This window comes from Bidens hawaiensis, unplaced genomic scaffold, assembly GCF_021521415.1.
Source record: "Bidens hawaiensis isolate Kalapana, Puna unplaced genomic scaffold, B.hawaiensis_p1.1 tig00018132_1, whole genome shotgun sequence".
NCBI classification, from domain to species: Eukaryota; Viridiplantae; Streptophyta; class Magnoliopsida; order Asterales; family Asteraceae; genus Bidens; species Bidens hawaiensis.
Genome location: NW_027492740.1, coordinates 166868 through 188809, shown reverse-complemented (window position 1 = coordinate 188809; position 21942 = coordinate 166868). Strand labels below are relative to the sequence as shown.

Here is a 21942-nt window from a genome sequence, read left to right as displayed (position 1 = left end):
TAATATGTGATAAATATTTACAAAGTGCAGGAGGGCTCGTTGAAATATATCAAATGGGCTGATGGTTGGTGGGCCCACCAGAAAATACAAAGAAAGAATAAGGTTGAGTGTCAATGAGCCCAAGAGGAGAGTCGAATTTAGAACACCTTAGTAATCATTTTCCGGTTTGCTTTTCTAATCAATTAAGTGTAGTTAAGGTTTGTTAGTGAGACCGAGAGGTGATATAGCTAGCTTAAGCAAGACTTAGTTGTGTCATCTTTAAATACCGGTGTTCTGAGATCATTCAATCCATTTGCTTTTTGAGCCGTCAATTTGATTCTTACCTAGGTAGACGTTTTCTCCATCATATCAGTTAAGAGTTGTTAAGTGTTTTAAGTTTGGTAAGTTTTGTCAGTTAGTCCAGTTTAATTAATTAACTTATTTTAAAGTTAATTAGGTCAAGTAGATTTTAATATTAAATTTAATCAAAATATTATTCTTAGGAATTAGGAAGGTCTTGTCTAGGGTTTAGTAATTTAAATCGTTTTCACGTGTCCTTGTGTTCGATACTCGGACTTCTTAGTTCTATACTACTTACGATCGGTAAACTTGTCGGTTGTGTGTGGAATTATTAGGATAATCCGTTTTAAAATTAAAGCTTAGTTGTGTGGAATTATTAGGATAATCCGTTTTAAAATTGGCGCCGTTGTCGGGGATGGGAGTTTATTTTACATAGTTGTAGGAATAAAAAATAAAAACTGTTTAAAAAAATAAAATAAAATAATAAATAAAAAAAGAGAAAATTTTTTCAAAAAAAATCCAAAAAAAAAATTTAAAAGTTTTTGTCCCCTATTTTTAAAAATTGTTTATGCATTAAACGGGAAATGTTATTAACTACCGATCATTATCACTCTTGAATTCTTAAAAAAATGAGATTTTAAAATCAGAGTATATAATTTGGGATGTGTCGGTAGGCTCAACTCTTTAGTTGGTATCGACAGTACATGTTTGGCTTTAAATTGAATCTTAATTTGCTTGAACTTTAGTGGGTTGCGTTAAAATAATTTTGGGATGAAAGCATGGGCCATACTCAAGTCTCATGTTTAATTTGATTGCTAAATTTTTATGAAAATGTGAATGCTGAAATACGATGCTTGGGTAGGTTTAACGTTAGGGCATGCTAGTCCGCCCATGATATAAACATAGAAAAAAACATACTTCTAGTTTTAGTGGTAGACATTTCATAGGTGTATGATTTTATAACCTTAAATCTTGTATTGATGGTATTCTCCAGGGTTCTGAGACTATGGGTCGGTATACGGTACATCATCAGGGTATTCGCATCGCCTAAGTGGATTTGTGAAATAAGCTAACAATAGCAAACCCGCAGTTTATTGCCAAATCATAAGTCATAAAACTTGATCACTCATGCTTTACAGTACAACTACATTACTAACTTGATCAAACCACGTTGATAGCCATATGAGGTCTCCTTGCTCGCGTCCTATTACCATTAAGAAACAGACCACAAGGCTCACTACATGTGTAAAACGACAGATGAATTTGTGCATACTCACCAATGGTGATGGTCCTGGGGTGTTGCTTGGTAACAGGTGTATGCCTTGTAGTGGGGAACACTAACTCGTTAGTTCTTAATTGCACTTAATTGAGTATCTAAGTGGCTGCCTAGTAGACCTTAATGCTTAAATTTGTGTGGATAAACAATATCCTTGATCGTCTCAGTATTTGCTTAAATGTTACATTATGTTTTGATCAGTTGGATATGAGGTTTAAGTCAATTTGGGGTGGTTCCGGGTCGGTAAAACCAAGGAAAAGAAAAGAAAAAAAATATTATTATTAATTTTGGTTCCCACTAGTTCATATAAACTTTAAAAAACGTCACATGTTATTTGTCTCGTTGTGTATGGAAAGAGCATGGGTTTAAAGTGGACAACATACTAGTAATCGCAGTTGATGTTTTGATAATGTTTTTGAATATTAAAAGAATCAAGAGTTGAGTTGCAACTATCTATCGGTTATGATCCTGTGCATACTTCTTTTTCAGGGACGAAAAAGTCTTAAGTGTGGGGATATTTGATGTGTCGTAAAACACACTAATTTTCCGCACTATTTATCATTGTTTTAATCACGTGTTCATCTAATATTTAATGTTTTTAACTTGTTTTGAGTATGATCTTACAGGAATATGTATTTTGTAGGTTACATGTTTAAAAAGAAAGATACCGAGCTTTGAAAGAGACTCAGAGGCCCATTGTGCACTATTATTGAAGAACCAAGTTAAAGGCCAGGCCCATATCCATTTTGTGAAGCCCATAAGTGTTATAATATAATAAACAACACGAAAACAAACCCTAACCAGCCCCTAGAGACGAAATCAGCAGCAAGGAAGAAAAGAAGAAAAAAATTATAAACCCTAGTTTGGTGAAGGTTCTGATCGGCAGCAGCTAGGAGGAAGTAAAAGAGAGTTTTGCAGCCAAGTTACAAGTGTTTTCTAAGTGTTTTAAGCCTTCAAAGACCGCCATCATCATCATACTTCATCATCATATACTTTGGTTTGATTTAAGTTTCACAAATGTCTTGTTTTTTTATCTTAAAGTTGAATTCTTTTGCAATTGAATTAAAGATTGAGTTGTGTTTGATTATTCTTGATTGTTGAATGAGTTTACTAATGATTTGGATGGGTAATATGAATATTTTTACAAGCATATGCTGCTGTCCATTTAAGATGCTTGGCTAGTCTTGTTAGTTATACGTAGGTTTGATGATGATTGTTCAAGTTTGATGTGTTTTATGTATTGTTTGATTATAAAACTTGAATTGCTATTGTAAAGTTTGATTTATATATGAATTAGGTTGTGTTTAGTTGCTGGAATTTTTTTAATATTACTTCATAAACCTCACGCTTTTATTGGTTGATTATTTATTGATTGATTTTTGCATGTTTAATTCTAGTCTTTGTGTTTAGGGTTTGTTTGCGGTACATACAACCTTGGGGTTTTGTAAAGTGAGTTATTTGATAAAATTCAACGGTTTTACACCTTCTTAGAGACAGAGAGGTGATAAGAAGTTAGGGTTGTCTCATAGCCTTTGCATGCTAGTATTAGGATTGCGTGAGAGCGAGCTCGGTTCTTGTCGAGTTTGGGTTTTTGAGCGACTAGTTGATCTAATTTGTGTTAAATTGAATTGTTCCTCTATCCGTGGTTGTGTAGTTTCATATACATTAGGGTTGAGTGTCGGTGAGTCCGAGAGGAGAGTCGAAATTAGAGCACCTTAGTAATCGTTTCCGATTTGCTTTTCAAATCAATTAAGTGTAGTTAAGGTTTGTTAGTGAGACCGAAAGGTGATATAGCTAGCTTGAGCGAGACTTAGTTGTGTCATCTTTAGATACCGGTGTCGTGAGATCACTCATATCCATTTTCTTGTTGAGCCGTCAATTTGATTCTTACCTAGGTAGACGTTTTTTCCATCATATCAGTTAAGGGTCGTTAACTGTTCTAAGTTTGGTAAGTTTTGTCAGTTAGTCCAGTTTAATTAATTAAGTTATTTAAAGTTAATTAGGTCAAGTAGATTTTAAAATTAAATTTAATCAAAATATTATTCTTAGGAAGGTCTTGTCTAGGGTTTAGTAATCTATAACGTTTTCACGTGTCCTTGTGTTCGATACTCGGACTTCTTAGTTCTATACTACTTACGATCGGTACATTTTATCGGTTATGTGTGGAATTAGTAGGATAATCAATTTTAAAATTAAAGCTTAGTTGTGAGTTTCATAGATATAGATTCGTGAATTAGGCACACATCAAGTTTTTGGCGCCGTTGCCTGTAACATCCCGAAATTTCTAAAGTAATATTTATTATATTATTTTGTCGGGTGAAATAAACGAGTTAGTGGAACGATAATAATAATAGCAAAATATGAAGACTTAGTAGGATAATTAGATGGGATTAGATATGGACCAAAAGGAAATATGGGCCTTCGGTCCATGGGCTTAAGGGAGTATAAATACCCCCTTAAACCCCAATCCTTTCCATTCCATCCATTTATCCATCCTAATCTCTACACACTCCAAAACACACACAACCCGAACCAAGATCCAAAGGCGAGGACCCGAGCTCGTTGGTGCTAGATCGTCGTGACGAACCAAAGCAACAAGACCAGCTCGTGTTCGTAGTTCGACTCATTTACGGTACGTTTATATCGAGAACTTGTTCGTTTAGGTTTGGATTAGTATAGAAATGATAGATCTGTGTTTGTATGGTAAAAACGAATCCAACAAAGCTAAACTTACTGAAAGTGGTTATGATTTGATGGGTTAATCGATTGATAAAAGAACCCGTAACCTATATGCCTAAATCGCAACCTTTAAACATCGATGTTAGGTCGATTTGATGGTTGGGGTTTGTAGGCGCTGGTCAGACGATTCCGTGGATTCCTAAATCGAGTTATTTGGTTAAGAAACGAAGATGATTAAGAGATTTAAGGACGAACAGTACCTGCAGCTGGACAACTTCGCCTGCAAGCTAAGTTCGCCTGATGAACTTCGCCTGCAAAGCTAAGTTCGCCTGATGACAACTTCGCTGCAAAGCTAAGTTCGCCTGATGACAACTTCGCCTGCAAAGCTAAGTTCGCCTAAGGTTTAACTTCGCCTAAAGCTAAGTTCGCCTAAGGTTTAACTTCGCCTAAAGCTAAGTTCGCCTAAGGTTTAACTTCGCCTAAAGCTAAGTTCGCCTAAGGTTTAACTTCGCCTAAAGCTAAGTTCGCCTAAGGTTTAACTTCGCCTAAAGTCAAGTTCGATTAGAAAATAAATTAAAAACGATAAGTAAAAGTAAGCTAATACTAGGCCACCAGATTAAATCAGGCGAGTATTGATACGTGTAACTTATACAGTCAGCCGAGCTCAGTTAAAGAAGGGATTTACAACTATCGGAGGAAGAAGCAGAGTTCAGGTGAGTTTCTAGCCCCATTCCTTGTTATGTTTTCGGGGCTGTGTGCATACTCGATGTGTTTGTTAATACATTTATCCTAAGTGATAAGTGTATGCCATATGTGATATATGTGATGGATATGAATGATTGTTTGTCGGTACGCGAACGATCTTCGGATATTGCGCGTACTTTCAGGTTAAAAATAAAGGTACGAATATTATATATCGAAGATGTATGAACATTACAAATGAATACTTGTCGGGGCGTGAACGATCTTCGGATATTGCACGTATCGACAAGGGGTATGGTTGTTAAATGAATGATGTAAGGAACGCCTAGAGTGTTCTTATGCTATAATGTAATTATTGTATATGTGAGGTATGTGTATACAGGTACACGAATGGTATGTGAGTTCTACGTTCGACATAGTAAGTTAGGATGGCAAATCCCTCTAGCTTCTGTCGGACATAGACTCGGCTGGTGATGGCGTAGTTAAGGACTGCGGACCTTATACGTATTATAGATAGGCATCAGCATAGGAAAGGACTGTGGACCTTATACGTGCTGTATTGGTATTGTGGTAGCATAGGGGAGGACTGCGGACCTCGTACGTGCTAAGTATTTGTATTGTGGTAGCATAGGGGAGGACTGCGGACCTCGTACGTGCTATGTATTTGTGTTATGGTAGCATAGGGGAGGACTGCGGACCTCGTACGTGCTATGAATTAGGTGGCAACATAGGGAAGGACTGTGGACCTTGTACGTGTTGTGGATGTAGGATGGTATAGGGAAGGACTGCGGACCTTGCACGTACCATAAATGGTGAACATAGGTAAGGACTGCGGACCTTTTACGTGTTCACGACCTTGAGTACAGGTATAGACGGCGGACTATGAACGTACTCTCGGTAGACTGAGGTTAGTGATTGTAGATATGTATGTATGTATGGTAGCAAGTATGTATGAAGAACAGAAGGGTAACTAGTTAAGTATGGATATGTATCTTCGGATATGTATGTATGTGTATGTATTGTGTGGCGTCCGATTAACTATAACTCACTCAGCGTAGCTGACTTTTAGTATGCACGCAGGTGAGTAGAATGAGACAGCTAGCTTGAGCGGGCACATGGTGGGCGAATAGGAGACTGGCATCTGAAGACTTAAGATGTTTTAATGTAATTGACGTTTATTTTGAAAGACAAGAATGTTTAATTAAGGCAAGTTTTGGATCGCTGTAACGTTTCATGAAAGTTTTTATATTCCGCGAAAGTTTTAATGAACTCTGATTTGTAAGAACTGTGTTTATGAGTAAATCCGACGCTAAAGTAAGGCTACCGGGTTCGGGGCCTTACATTGCCGAGGATGGAATTTATTTTACTTAGTTGTAGGAATAAAAAATAAAACTGTTTAAAAAAAATAAAATAATAAATAAAAAAGAGAATTTGTTCAAAAAAATCCAAAAAGAATTTTTAAAAGTTTTTGTCCCTTGTTTTTAAAAATTGTTTATGCATTAAACAGGGAATGATATTAACTACCGTTCATTATCACTCTTGAATTCTTTAAAGAAAATGAGTTTTTAAAATCAGAGCATATAATTTGGGATGTGTCGGTAGGCTCAGCTCTTTAGTTGATATAGACAGTATATACTTGACTTTAAATTGAATCTTAATTTGCTTGAACTTTAGTGGGCCGTGTTAAAATTGAATCTTAAAATAAGTCTTTACCCTTAAGCTTTCACTGCACACTTTTTTATTTCAATTTTTCTTTCCTTTTTTCATTATTTTTTTTTTCATTTTTCTTGACATACTGTATTGTCTTATTTAATTTGTGGTGCATTGGCCTTTTATTTAGCTAATGGCACATTGGCATTTTTGAAAGTTTGCAGCATAAAAACAAGAGTAAAGTGCTATTTTCGTCCTCGTGGTTTTATAAATAATGTGAATTTAATTCAAAAAGTTTATCTTTTGTATATGAACCCTTCATGTTTCTCAATTCTTGTCAATTACATCCAAATCACTAACTCCGTTAAATTAATAGTTAAGTCAAGGATATACATGTCTTTTCACTCTTTCTTTATTATAATACTTATTTCAGTGACTTGCAGTTTTCGGCCCTGTCGTTTGCCTAAATCTGCGGTTATATTCCAGTAGTTTCAAATTTGCAATCTTTGTCTCTATGGTTTCATTTCACTTACAATTAAACCCGAATTCACTAATCTCCTTAAGTCTGGTCGGTAAACCCATCAGTGCGTCCTTCATGTGAGGGGCAGTTTTGTGCTTTTTTTTTCTTTTTTCCCAAATACGCCCCAACCCCTCACGTGAGGGGGCTTGCGAATTAGGACTGAGGTTTAGTTTGGAAGAAAAACGACAAAATTGGTCGTTACGTGAGGGGCACGAAGATGAGTTAACGACCAGACTTAACGAGGTTAATAAATTTGGGTTTAATTGCAAGTGAAATGAAACTACAAGAACGAAAATTGCAAACTTGAAACAATTGGACTAAAACCACATATTTGGACAAACCACATGGACGAAAACCGCAATTCAATGAACTAAGTATTATAATAAAGAAATAGTGAAAAGACATGTCTACCCATGACTTAACGATTAAATATAACGGGGAATTGGGAAACGTGGAGGATTCATATGTAAAAAAATAAACTTTTTGGACTAAATTCGCATTAATTGTCAAACCACAAGAACGAAATGACACTTTACTCTAAAAACAATAAAAAAAATATCTCTTTTAACTAATAAAATTATGGTATTTGTATAAGGGAAAAAGAGCCACAGTCTTTTGAACCTTAAGTCGTAATATTCTTTTGGTAATACCGTGTTAAGATCATATACATCATAGTAATCCAAGATTGCTTTTGTCCTTAACATATCTTTAGTGTAATAATTACTATACATCATACGAATTCTACCGTTTTTAAATAGTATTCATCTTTAATTCACATCATCGTTTTCTATTTCTCTTAAGCAACAGTTCTACAGTTTGCAATAATCCGTTCGATTGACATCTTATCATTATGAATATAGCATTGGAAATGAAGAAACGGGGAATCAGTCATGAAGATGTGAAGATTGAAGAAGCTTATGTTTAACTTATTTTATCACTAAACTTTTTAATTTTGCTTATTTATTGATTGTGTTTTTAGATTATGTTGATTTATTAATTGCTTATTTGCGCTACGAATGAAGATGATTATATTGCTTTAGTTTTAGTATTTTATTTATTTAGTAGTTTTCTAGATCATATACTCAAAACCAGATAAAACTTGAACCCGAATAAACCAAACCAAGAAAAACCAAGAAAGATTAGGGCCGGGTTTCGGTTGTAGATTTAAAATTCTCAAACCCAAAAAGCCTTACCCGAGAAATCCAAAACCCGAAATATCAACTCGAAGAACACCCATACATATAACATCATCATATAAGCGTAGCTGGATACATTCAAAAAAACTATTTTGTATAAAAAAAATATCCATATTATGCAAAATAAAAAAAAATGTTTTAAAAAAAGCACATACAAAACTACACTAAATTAATATTCAACATTATATTGAAATTATCAATAACCCAAAATTATTTCCTGTATTCTTTATACAAAAATTTATTTTATATTTAATCCTCCTATATATGCATGTGTATGTCCAAGTACAATCTAATAAAATCCAAGAACCATTCTTATAAACAGATGGGATTAGACCTTTTCTTATAAACAAGACATCCTGTTCGCCCAATGTACATATTTTAAACAATCTTAACAAGTAGGTTACTTCTATGTTTTGAACTCGGTTATATCTATAAGTGAGATCATAATCAAACTTGAAAGGTTAACGTGTGCTAGAGGTGCACAAACCGAGTATTTTCAGGAACTGGAACTGAGTATGGTCTCAAAAGTCAAAACCGGGTCGGGTAGGAACCGGCTCTGGGTATAGTCGGATCTTTGACCGGGTTTTACAGGTTTTGGGTAGGGTCGGGTTTTGACCAGGTATTTTCGGTTCCGATTTCGGGTACACTTCCAGAGAGAAATCCTATACCAGGTCATACCCGCTGGTCGGGTACGGGTAGGAACCGGTTCCGGGTCAGGTCCGGAACCGGGTACTTTATGCACCTCTAGCGTGTGCGATCTAGACAAATTTGAGCTACAAACTAAAAAAGTTGACTCCTCGAGCTGTCAACTCACACACGGCAGCACGGTGAAAAAGAAAAAAAAAGACAATCTACCGGCCACCAAATTAAAGCCTAATCAACAAAACACAGCAAAACACAATATCACACCAAATCCCAACATATTTAAAACATAAACAGAGACAAAGTGAATTCACTGGAATTTAAAATCAACAAAGGTAACCATAGAACATAAAAGCATCATGATAACATGTTTTGGGACCATATTAAGTTACCATGATCCTGTTGCACCAACTGTCGGATTCTCAAAAGCAGCAAAATTCCAGAAAGTCTTGAGAGAGTAAGGCTGGGAGACAGTCAAACCTTCCTCCGTGATCTTTGCTATCTGTAATTTCATATATCATCATTACTCGAGTTATGGTCAAATGAATACCATATATCATCTAGACAAATTTTAGGGTTTTTTAGGGTGAAATGAATACCATAAAGTACCATAGGGGGCTCTATTTACCTTATTTTTGGTCACACACCATTATGATATTTTCTTACTACGTGCTACTATATATAGTATATATATATAGTATTATAATTTTTATTACGTGCTACTATCAATTATACTATAGTTGTGAAATGAATACCATAGGGGCCTCTATTTACCTTATTTTTGGTCACACACCATTATGATATTTTCTTACTACGTGCTACTATATATAGTATATATATATATAGTATTATAATTTTTACTACGTGCTACTATCAATTATACTATAGTAGAACTTTGATTTCCTTTTATATTGCCACATACATATGTAGTCAAGAGCTGAGGGTCTCTCCGAAAGCCACCTCTCTATCCCGTTGGATAGAGGTACGGTGTGCCTGCATCCCATCCTCCCCAGACCCTACTTATAGCTTTGCTATTGGTGGGACTCCACTGGGTATGATTGATTGATTGATTGACTCGAGTTATGGTCAAAGAGACAACAATTAAATATGAAATTATAAGTCAACTAAACTAAAAGACTATGCGATGATACAATAATAATTACAACCACCTGAAGCTTGTTGACAGCAGATCTATCACGGTATAAAAGGTTGCGCATGCATTTTTCCAATAACTTGACACCCTCTTCAAAAGTTAAATCTGCCCTCCATTCCTCACGAAGTATTGGGCGCGCAAGATGATTTCCAAATCCGGTTGCGACATGATCGTCCTCAAAATGAACACCAATCATGCTGACCTGCACATAATTTAATCACCAATTAATAATCAAAAGCAAACTTCTAACAGATTCAGAAAATGCAAAAGAAGAGAGAGAGAAGGGTCTACCGATCCAAGATACTTGTGCCCGTTTTTCACGCCACCAATAATAAGTGAATTCCATAATGGATCAAACTTGTTGCGGCGGTTGTACATCACTCGAGTTAAATAATTGTGCACTTCTTTAGGGCCAAGTGAGTTGCCATCATCCCACATATTGTCATGCAAACTGTTGTATAAAGTAGCAATCATAGTTTAAAACGCTTACAAGTTCAAACTTCATTTAGACCTGGTTCTATTTATTTGTAAACGGGTTGAATCGTTCTATGTGTTTATCTCTAACGGATCAAATAGATTATATATCAAAAAGCATTAGATTAAAAGGTACAGACCAAGTAGTAAAAAATAGACCAGTAAATGAACGCAACGTTCAGCGAACCATTCAATGGGAAATTCCTTTATGTCGTTTATGTAACAAACCGAATGAACATGAACACATGTCTTGTTCGTATATTACGTTCGTGAGTGTTCGTTTGTGCTTGTTCATTTCAATTTGTTACGTTTGTTTAAGTTCATTTGCTTACGTTCGTTAATATATTCTGTTAAACCTTTTACACATTTAGGCCCATTAAAATCAAGTCTAGCTTCAATAACTTCTTAGGCCCAAGGCCAACACATCGTTGTTCCCATTTAATTTTGATTGATTTTAGCACAGCTATATTCATTCATCTATGTTCACTTCAGTTATGTTTGTTTTTTTACGTTCATGAAGCATTCGTTTATACTGTTAAAGATCAGGCATAAACAAACACGAACACGTTTGTTTTTTTAATCAACAAACACGAACAAGGTCATGTCCGTTTAATTGTTCGTGTTCGATCGTTTGTCCGGTTAAAGTTAAACGAACGAACACGAACATGATCTGTATGCATTCATTCAGTTTGGTTACAGGCCACAAAACCTCCTTACTAAAGAAAGAATTAGATTACTGTTGAAATAGCGTTATCTTTGTAATCATATGTGACAACCTAAATCGCTATTATTCATAAAAAAATTATTAATATTTGACAAGCAATATTTTGGGTCATCCCAATCCAAAGTCCAAATCCATTTTATTACCAGGGCCCGTTTTTTACACGTTAATGCTTCACCTTTATGTAAAACAATCACTATGCGCTATATAATAAAAATAATTCAGAAATAAGTAGCAAAGATACTTACATGAGTTCATCAAGGTATTTTAGAATCTCTTGGAAATCACTGATTTCACCACTCGCACCAATAAGAGAATGTTTTCCCACTTGCTTCAATCGCTCCACACTCTTATAGCGAATGGTAGATCCATATGACCCTGTGAGTGCATAACAGTATTACCAAAATTCAACACAGATGATTCACATAAGTTTGTTTTAAAATTTTGTTGTTTAAGGATTATCATCATCATCATCATCATCGTACTCAGTATATCCCACCAATAGCAAAGCTATGGTAGGGTCTGAGGAGGGTAAGATGTAGGCAGCCTTACCTCTACCCCATAGGGATAGAGAGGCTAATTCCGGTGAGATCCCCGGCTCGATAGTAGTTTTGCATCAAGCCTTGGACATAAGGCACATAGCACTCAATCATCGGGACACCGGCTGATCGGTGCATGTACCCTTATCTTTCAGCTATCAACGCCACTACATGATGCCTGATTAACCGTCCGTCACTTTTAACGTTATTTTCACGAGATTAGTAAAATAACGTCAAAATTAGTGCAATTTCACTTTTGCACACCCGAGGGTTCACACATATATACATCATATGTGCGCACCGCAAGCAGGGCTATGTGCCTACATACTTATATGCAAATAAATGTAAGGATTATCTTAACCAGTAATTCAAATAAATGTAACGAATTTACTCTCCATACTTATATGCATACACACAACAAGATGTGCATGGTTGAAACTAAATCAGCAATTAAACAACTTTGAAAATCAATTCCATCATGTAATTTGTACAAGTAAAAGAATTTAACAAAAGGCAGAGGTTATAGAGCATAAACAAACCTCCCATGTCAGCAGCCATGAGAATACCATCCTTGTATTTGATTCCAATGACAGATGTACCAGTCACATACGGATACCTGTTTCAAAAACCAATCATCCTTCTTTTAGCACCATGATCGTTAATAAAAAATAATGATAAAAAGAGCTAATTCAACATGTGTTTGCTGCCAATATCCCTTATCAAAATGAATCTTGAAAGTAATAGGTTTGACTTGAGAGTTAAAAAGTTTATATTTATTTATTAAATACCAAACATAAGGCTGGTGTCAGAACATTCATATCAAGCGTGTGTGTGTCATCGAAACGTAGTAGATGAGATCACAGCATAAAGACATTGAATGTGACAAATAAACAATGACACAACAGTTTGATAAAATTGGTAAAAACGTTGCTTCATATTATTATCAAGCTAACTAAGAATTGGACATGTTTGATGATGAAGTGAGTAAGATAATAGAAAAGAATAGAATAGAGGTGATTAGTAAGTGAGTACATACTGAGTCCTCTGAGAATCTCCCTCTGAGTTCAATAAAGTATCCATCACCTGCTGCATAACACACAATCAAATTACATATATGATTTGGTATCCAAACAGTCCTCTATGTTGAAGGTATGAGAAGATCTAAATAACATATGATCTATATCTATAAACCCTAATTTTGAGAACAACAGCTGCATTGCATTACAATCTACAACTAGGCTGGCTTAGAAGACTTCAATCGATCATTAACAAACACTGTTTCGCAAAATAAATACCTAAAATCGGTTAACCTAGGCTAAGACTCTTAATTCTTCTCTTAATAGAAATTAGGGATCTCGAGTGAGTAAAAGTGATAAGTTTATGTATACGAAAGAAAGCACGAGAAGGTTTACCGTTGGTGTAATGGCGAGAGTGTTGTTGTAACGGAGATGATAATGAAGACGCTGCTGCTGCAAATGCTGCTTGCTTGTTTGTTTGTTTAATTCTATTGACGAGAACGAGAAAGCTCAATAATAATATTAATTAATGTGTTTCGTTCTCTCCAAGAGAAAGAGAAACAAAATTGCAAAACCAACCCTTAACTTTTGCAGCTTGCCACTTGGGTCTATCACTTTTGTGGTAGCTGATTAGATTTGAAGTTGCACCTTTTTCCCTCGTTTAGGGTGTCAATCGACTCAATCGTGTTTAGTTGATGGGTTGAAATATAAATCCATATTGTTATTTGTGTTAAAGATTTTAACCATAGCCTCCACACCCACAACTTCAGGTCTAAGGAAATAGCTTAATAGACTCAAGTCCTTGATAACAAATTAACAATGTAGTCGAGCGATAGATTAAGGTATGAGGGATTTGTCATTGTCTGTTACGGTAATATCATCAGCATACACAAGACGATGGATGATGGAGGTGACTAGATTGAAAATAGCGATCCGGAAAATCATCAATTCTTGGTACCGGTACCAGTACCGAAATATTTGGCACGGTACCGGTATTGAAGGTCAAATTTCAGTAAATACTGGTACCGTACCGATCTTGAAACTCAAAATTTTGGTACAGATTCGGTACCGACGGTGCCAAATTTGCTCATCCCTGGTCCAAGATAGTGATCACATTCTTCAACACACTATTAGAGATGACAATATATAGCATTTATAATCTTAGTCTCACATCCGATTAAAAAATTGTGCCTCGTACCAGTTGGGTACGTGTTGATTACTCAAATTTTGTCATTACCAAATTACATTGATTAGTTATTACTGTTAAATTTATATTTAATTTTTGCTTAACCATTTATGAAAACAAAATTCATTATATTTATATAAATTAAATAATTTTTATTTTAATAAAACTTTATATTTTATTTTAATTTTTAATAATTTTTATGTTTAAAATTAATTTTTATATAATTTTATAGAAATTCATTATATTTTATTTTTATGGGGAAGGTTATCATACAAAGTAAAATATCATACTAAACGTGAGAACTGAACAAATATTGAAAATTGGGTGGTGACATAGTTGTAAATAACAAGAAATTGATTCTTCCATCACCCTTAATAAATAAAATCGCCTGACATCTTCATCAAATTTAATCAATTCCCAATTTTCATCAAAATCGCTCGCATCTTCATCAAATTAACTTGATTTTAGAACCAAAATCATGAGTCTAAACTTCAATTTGAGTTTTGCGATCATTAAATTGAACCCACGTAATGCACTAACCAGCCGATTAAAGATTCTGAAGTTTTAGGGTTTTAAACCATGTTTAGGTGTAGAAGAAGATATGATAATTACTCTATTAGAGTAATTATTTATATAACCAGAGTAATTATGAAATCAAACAAATTACCAATAACTAATCTATAATTGATGAACGAACCACCAATAGAACCCTTTGTTTCATAAATTACTCTACTTATATAAGTTTATTACTCTACTTGTAATATTATTACTCTACTTGAAGTTGAAAATTACACTACTTGAAGTTGAAAATTACTCTACTTGTAATATAATTACTCTAATTGAAATTGAAAATTACGCTACTTGAAGTTGAAAATTACTCTACTTGTAACATAATTACTCTACTTTAAATTGAAAATTACACTGCTTGTAATATAATTACTCTGACTGAAATTGAAAATTACACTACTTGAAGTTGAAAATTACTCTACTTGTAATATAATTACTCTAATTGAAATTGAGAATTACATTACTTTAAACTGAAAATTACACTGAAGTTGAAAATTACTCTACTTTAAATTTAAATATACTTTACTTGTAATATAAAATTACACTACTTGAAATTGAAAATTACTTTAGGTGGAATTTAAAAATACTCTAACTGTAATAAAATTACACTATTTGAAATTAAAAATTACTTCACTTGAAGTTTGATTTTAGCCTGATTACATATCGTCTCTTCAACCATCACAGTTAATTAATTGCCTAATTCTAATTGATTTTATTTTGTACAAGTCTTGTTTTATTGATTTCAAACACTCTTAATTTCAGTTGACCCATTCTTTTCATATGTTATTTCAATTGATTAACTTGGTTGATTTCACCTAAATCCCTTGAAAAAAAGTCATGCTCTTTTTTTGAAGATCGAATTCTATTTTAATTGAATCATACAAATCAACTGATTTCATCAATTAATGGGTTGTGGGTGGATGATACGATGAAGACATGCGATGGTACGATTAGAAAAAGGGAGAAGTCAATTAGTAAAGAAATTGTAGAATAGATGTGTGGGCAATGGGTTGCAGGTGAAGGATGAAATAATCCCCCAAAATTTGTCACCGTCAAATCCTTCAATTCGTACGTTTAGTACGTTTTTCTATTTGTATTTGATCTTTTGCCTTATTTTTATTCTGCTCAAGTTTTAATAGAATAGAACTTTATATTTTATGAACAAAAGTCTTTGTATACATTTATTCGCCTTATACTTAAAAGAATAAGCCGTAAGAATATGCGAAATAAACGGGCACACTAATAATATTGAAACAAATCAACAATAAAGGGAACATGAGAAAAATCAACATCCTCTTGAGCTCTATTAGCCTTCAAAACTCGGCATATACAACAAAGGGCAGCGCCCCATTTGGTTTTCATATTACATACAACAGTAATATGAAACAAATACACAAAAATCAAGCATTGCATTCATAAAAATAATCGGCAATTTACAAGTTGTTTCACTAATTTATAACTTCATCTAAACTCTTTTCTTGTTGAGTTCGCTTGACAGATTCTCCATTTGGTTTCCATACAGAAACTAAGCCTGCTGCATCGCCGGTAAAGAATAGGCTCTCGGGACCAACTTGGATTGCCTTGACATCGTGTCTTGAATATATTCTACCCCTTTCAGCAAACCTATATAATAAAAAAAACAAAAAAGATTTAATTTTGAATGCCAACCACCACCAAATAAAGTTATGCATAGAGTGTGAAACTTACGAAGGCAAATCAAATATGCGTACACCATCGTCTTTGCACGAACATAGCAATATCGGCTTTTCTTCAGCATCATGAGTCCCACAAAACGCAAGAACACCCTGCAACAATCAAGAAATCAAAACCATCAAACCATATATTATGATTATGTTCCACACAAAAAGAGAAAACATGAGTTATTCACAACTTACATTATCCACATTATGTTGAAAAACTTCCTCAATGTTGCCACTTGCAGTTGCAGACCAAACCTTGATTGTTTTGTCCAATGAACCAGAAAACAAATACTGCTCCCAGCATATGACACTCGTCACGTCACTCGTATGTCCATTGAGAACATGTTTACACTCCAAGGATTCAGCATCCCATACCTTCAAAAGAAAAAGAACCACAATCAGTAAACATGATGATAAGATTTTTAAAAATACAATCTTTTTTAATGTTTATAGAAACATACTCGAATAGTGCGGTCGGCAGAACCAGAAAAGAGCTGTTTAGCTCCTACAATGAGCGAAAGTACAGATCCAGTGTGACCCTTCAAACATGTTGCTTCTTCTGCAAAACTGTTTTTAGAAGTGGATTTCCATGATAAAACAGTACCATCCTGCACCAGAATTTAAATTTAAAACTGATGTCTCCAATATGAGTAAATATTTATATTATTCAAATAAATGGCTTTTGTATTTTACCTCCATCCCGGCAAAAAGAGTGTCTTCAAACATGGTAATTGCATTAACCATTCCACCACTTGCTTGGATAACTACTGTTGGTTGAGTTTCGCGATTACAAGCCTGCCATAATCAATATCCCAATTAGTAACTACAACTCCACAAGCATTACAACATTACATTTATTGAACAAACTAGTATTAACATCTACCTTAATCATATTTTGAAGCCCAGCAAAGATCCATGGGCCTTGTTCAACCAAAGTCCCACATTCTTCATCGAAGTTGATAACATCCCCACACTGTAAACACAAAATAATAGCATAAACATCGAGAAATCTCCTATTATAATAAATAAAAACCTATTTGTGCCACTTGACATCTAATTTTACCATGGTTGTGCCACTTGGCAAGTTTTATCTCAATCATTAAAACCTTTATTCTTTATTTACAATAAGAATAATTAAAATTATTAAATGATAATTGAACCTTTCTTTAAATACGATTATCCTATTATTATGAGTTAATTAATTAGTAATTAGTAATAAATGTCAATAATAAATGTGTGTTGTTGTAAATTGTAATTTTTAAATTTTAAGACTTCAAGAATGAGAGTATCTCAATGGACATGTGAGAGTGCATTAATACTTCTTCCATTTATAAGAAAATGAAATACTCTGTTTACTTATTATTATCATTGTTATTATTATTTAAATAACAAAATAAAAAGAACTTTAGCTTAAAGAATAAGTACTCTGTTTTTATCATTTCAACAATTTTGTATTTTTTATAAGTAATCCTTAACATAATAAATAAAAATGTGGTGGTGTCAGCATCTAATTAGACCATCTTATGCCAATTGACACATTTAAAAGTTAAAAAAAAAAAACTATATTAATCCTATCCCATGTTAAGGAAGAAATTAATAAGTAAACCAACTATTAAGCCATTGGGTATACTCTAACCCATCTTAACTCCAAGTAAACACCACATCACTTATTTTTCTCTCTTTCATTCCATCTCACCCAAAGTAAATTGTTTAATCCTTTTAACTCCATCTCACTCATATTAATTGTTACTTTAATATATTCTTCTTTGTCTTTTAACACGTTAAAAGCATATAATCCATGACCCCTTTTTAACAAATTTAACACAAGTGATGAGTGATTTAATCCATTTTTAAAGTGTCAATAATCTTAATTTATGTTGAGGTTAGAGTATACCCAATGACCTTATAAAATGCATTTGTCATCAAACTTGTCATTAGCCCTTTCATGATATATTGTGTATGGTTGCTTAGTTTTAAAAATATTTCATGTTATCCGGACTATAAACGTTGTACAGTTTAATATCCTATATCCGTTGTTAAAAACAGGGTCGTCTCCGAGGATTTAGATACCTCGGTCTAGCCGAAATAAAAAGGCCCACAGCTTTAACAAGTAACAAAATATATAAGCTAACTTTTTTAAATGACGTTTAATGTTATAACAATAAACATAGAAAAATATATTATTAAAATCAAATACTATAATAACTAACGATTAACCAATTATTAGTGAAACTCTCCTAACATTGGATAAAAAAATAGCTTGGTCCTTGGTGGCTGGCTTGGTCAACCGCAGAGGAGCCTGGTGGCCAACAATGAACCAATAGTGGTGGTCTGCTGGGTTAGTCATTGTTCAGGTTTTGTTTAGCATTCGCAAAGAATGAAGGAAGTAAAACAGGAATTTCAATTGACAACTATTTCTTTTATTTTGAATTGGGAGTTTATTTAGTTTTTTTAGTTTTAGTTTGAACCCAATAATTTAAACTTGATTAAATAGACTATGTATGAAAAAAATTTTGGGCCCCATAATTATAAGATGGAAAAGATCAAATCATATTTTATAAGTTTTATATTTTTAAAATATTTTTAAATGTATATATAAAAATATAGATATAAAAAATTTTGGTCCCCAAAAATTTCGTGACCGGCGCTACCCTCCAGCCGGCCCTGGCTTAAGAACACAAAGATAAAACGGATGACATGACATACATGTAGAGACAAATACGATTAAGTTACATATAAAACTATAAATGTTATATACATGTAAACATTTAGAGATTTAGGAATAAAACGCTATATATATACATGTATGTATGTATGTATGTATGTATACACACACCATGTCGTTTAATATGTAATGTATTATACTGTAAACTGCATATTTATATAAACAATTTAACACATTATTTGTGTTTTACATTGTGTCGTCATTGAAATTTATTTATTCTAACCCGTGTTGCACACGGGATCCTAACCTAGTGTTGTATAAGCACAAAAGTAATATTTCACAATGCAAAAACATTCAAAACCGACCTTTCCAGAATTACAATCCCAAACTCGAAGAGATTTGTCCTTGCTAGTACAATAAAGTGTGTTGGTTCCATGAGGTAATACAATCCCAGTTACGCCCTGAATACAAAAATTCAATTAATAAGCAGGTCCACAGTGATAAACAAAGAACAATAAAAAGAAAAAAAAAAACTCGGTGGCATGTTTTAACACCTTTGAATGTCCTTCCAACTGGGCAATCAATGAAAGTCCATTATCCCCAAACCATGATTGCAAATTGTGGCACTTTTCGTCTTTGACACCATTTTCAGTCTTCTCAACGCGTTCAGTTTGACTTTGACCAGAACTTGGCAACACCTTTTGTTCTGTCTTCTTCATGACAATCTTATTGTGGTCACAGTTCTCTTTGTTCTTCACAAATGTCGGTTTGGGAGGTGGACTGTTCAACTTATAACTGTTGGGATTGTTCTTCACAAACGTCGGTTTGGGTGGCGAAGTGTTCAGCTTATTGTAACTGTTGGGATTCTTCCAGACAAGACCAGACTTAACAGTGTCCGGTTTAGCTCGCTCCGGGTGCAAAAACTTGCAGGGATTTCTGGTGCATCTTCCTTTCAACCAATACTTGCAGACGACAGGAGCTTGATGATTTCTTCCAGCGTTGTTTTCTTGAGACCTCCTTCCACCAAGTCTCTTGAACATGGAGGTGTCGGTCTTGATCGATAACCTCTTACCAGCAACCAATGCCATTCTAAATAATATGAAAACTAGTGATAATTAGCTCACCTTATTCAACAAAATCAATCAATCTTCCATATATCAAGTGCTGATCATCAGGTTTCAGAATGAAAATTGCATAATCCGACAGTTCGAGAAGACCAATCAAATCTAGCATTTATCACAGACTTCCACCGAAACCGTTGAAAGCCAAGCGTACTAAATATGATCCAGTGATATCCCCAACGCCCAACCCTAACCCTAACCCTAACATTATCCAGCAATCAAAACAAACTTCCACCGAATCTGCCGATCGCCAGATGATAATATAATCGAATGGCATTCATAATCTAAACCCTAACCCTAAGATTATAATCCATCAATCAACGCATAGCTGGTGAAAATAAACAAACAAAATCCTAAAAGCTAAATCTATCATATCCGGCCACCATCTGGAATCGTGAAAAACAGATCCAATCATCCATGGCAATCCGAAGAGCTTGACGATTTGATTGATATACATGTATATATATTTACGAGAGGAAAACACTAATAATAATGATGGTAGTCACAATAAACTATTATCAAACCTGTTAATTAGTCGCGTCTGTATGGATGAAATTTGTGACTGATTGATGCGTAAAACTTACGATTAGGGTTATAATGTGAATTGTGTGTGATATGAGTAAGAGTCTGGGTTTGCGTTATATAAATAAAAGACGCGTCCAATTTACGCTTTACTTGGAGCCCAAGTTTCTCATTTTCAAAATTAAGGAAAATTTATCTTTTAATTTCTAATTGGAAAAACTCCTCCTATACGCCTCTTATCTATGTTATGGGCGTTTTGAGAGTGGAAAATGACTCATGGTCTAATGAATACAATATATCATATATCTTTGCATAAAAATAAGGCCTAAGATAAAACTCAATAACTATAAGTACTACATCTAAGGTAATAACAAACCAACAAACAAATGTGAAAACATATATTAGAATATTTTTTGAGAAAAAAAATCATTTATATAAACACATAGAGCAAATTTAAAATAAAGAACAATTATGGAGCGTTTTATTCCTTATTGACTTTTTAAATTTTGCAATACATATGTCAAAACTACTATGATTAATTACCTGGTTTCTTAATAAAATTGTGTATACAATTTAGTCAAAAACTATTTTAAATTATCTATAAATTAAACCTATGCATGTTTGTGAATTAGTGGAGGGAACAAAAGAGTTGGCAAAATTTTGTGAATGTGATGATGAATGGGTGCATATATTTGCATTAGATTTTGTTTAGGGTTAGTTATGGTAGAAGTTGGAGAACACATGTTTGGCTTCATCTACTGATGGAATGATGCCAGCGAAAGGAAAGGTATCCCCGTTAAACTGATCAAGTTGGGTGATATAAACTTGAGAGTTAGACGGATCTAAGCATTTATAACCTTTATTTCTCGGGTTAAAGCCAATAAAAATACACGAGGCACTTCTTGGTGCATGTTTGTGAGGAGTATAATCCCTCAGGTAAGGAAAAACCCGACAACCAAAATTTCTAAAATAGGCATAGGATGGAAATTGATAAATTAACATCTCAAAGTTATTTCCAAGAACGGGAGTGGGTAGACGATTAATTATATAAGTTGTAGATATAAACGTGTCTACCCATGGCCATAATGTTGTTGGTGGATGAAAATTAAATAAGATGGCAAGATCTATTTCTGTTAATCTGTTATATGCATATGCTTGCGATCGACTCGACCATTTTGTTGAGGTGTGTAAGGACACGAAAGACGAAGACGAATGCCATGTTAAAAGAGTTGTTGTTCTCAATTGTTAGTGAGCTCTGCTCTACCATCCTTTGGAAAATCTTTACTTTGTTATCACAAAGAGTAAAATGGTTAAAAGGTCACCAAAACATTAAG

The 21942-nt window shown here is 34.0% G+C and overlaps 2 protein-coding genes across 3 annotated transcripts; both read right to left on the bottom strand.

Moving 5' to 3' along the window:
* Positions 1 to 9205: 9205 nt before the first annotated feature.
* On the bottom strand, positions 9206 to 13375 carry LOC143555448 (proteasome subunit beta type-4-like). 2 transcript variants are annotated; one of them, XM_077044990.1, is made up of 7 exons: positions 13244 to 13375; positions 12868 to 12917; positions 12371 to 12447; positions 11541 to 11670; positions 10389 to 10548; positions 10114 to 10299; positions 9206 to 9446 (listed from the first exon to the last, which is right to left on the bottom strand). In XM_077044990.1, the coding sequence occupies exons 2-7, from the start codon at positions 12909 to 12911 to the stop codon at positions 9333 to 9335; spliced, it is 711 nt and encodes a 236-aa protein (XP_076901105.1). In that variant the 5' UTR covers positions 12912 to 12917; positions 13244 to 13375; the 3' UTR covers positions 9206 to 9332. The 2 variants fall into 2 exon arrangements, with proteins under 2 accessions (XP_076901105.1, XP_076901106.1); XM_077044991.1 differs by having other exon boundaries at positions 12868 to 12914; positions 13244 to 13343.
* Positions 13376 to 15951: 2576 nt separating this feature from the next.
* LOC143555461 (zinc finger CCCH domain-containing protein 48-like) lies at positions 15952 to 20657 on the bottom strand. The gene is made up of 9 exons (XM_077045003.1): positions 20611 to 20657; positions 19520 to 20054; positions 19331 to 19426; positions 17184 to 17273; positions 16994 to 17095; positions 16762 to 16908; positions 16496 to 16675; positions 16308 to 16405; positions 15952 to 16223 (listed from the first exon to the last, which is right to left on the bottom strand). Exons 2-9 carry the CDS (start codon positions 20051 to 20053, stop codon positions 16049 to 16051), a joined length of 1422 nt encoding a protein of 473 aa, XP_076901118.1. The 5' UTR covers position 20054; positions 20611 to 20657; the 3' UTR covers positions 15952 to 16048.
* Positions 20658 to 21942: the final 1285 nt, after the last annotated feature.

Excerpts from the sequence above, each read along its gene's own strand:
- LOC143555448 (XM_077044990.1), bottom strand. The coding sequence starts at position 12,911 with ATGGATACTTTATTGAACTCAGAGGGAGATTCTCAGAGGACTCA. Across the intron at positions 10,549-11,540 it reads AAATACCTTGATGAACTCAT|TTTGCATGACAATATGTGGG; the intron begins GTAAGTATCTTT and ends TTTATACAACAG. Across the intron at positions 10,300-10,388 it reads GGCACAAGTATCTTGGATCG|GTCAGCATGATTGGTGTTCA; the intron begins GTAGACCCTTCT and ends AATTATGTGCAG.
- LOC143555461 (XM_077045003.1), bottom strand. The coding sequence starts at position 20,053 with ATGGCATTGGTTGCTGGTAAGAGGTTATCGATCAAGACCGACACCTCC. Across the intron at positions 16,676-16,761 it reads CTGCCGACCGCACTATTCGA|GTATGGGATGCTGAATCCTT; the intron begins GTATGTTTCTAT and ends TTTCTTTTGAAG. Across the intron at positions 16,406-16,495 it reads TTCAACATAATGTGGATAAT|GGTGTTCTTGCGTTTTGTGG; the intron begins GTAAGTTGTGAA and ends TGATTGTTGCAG.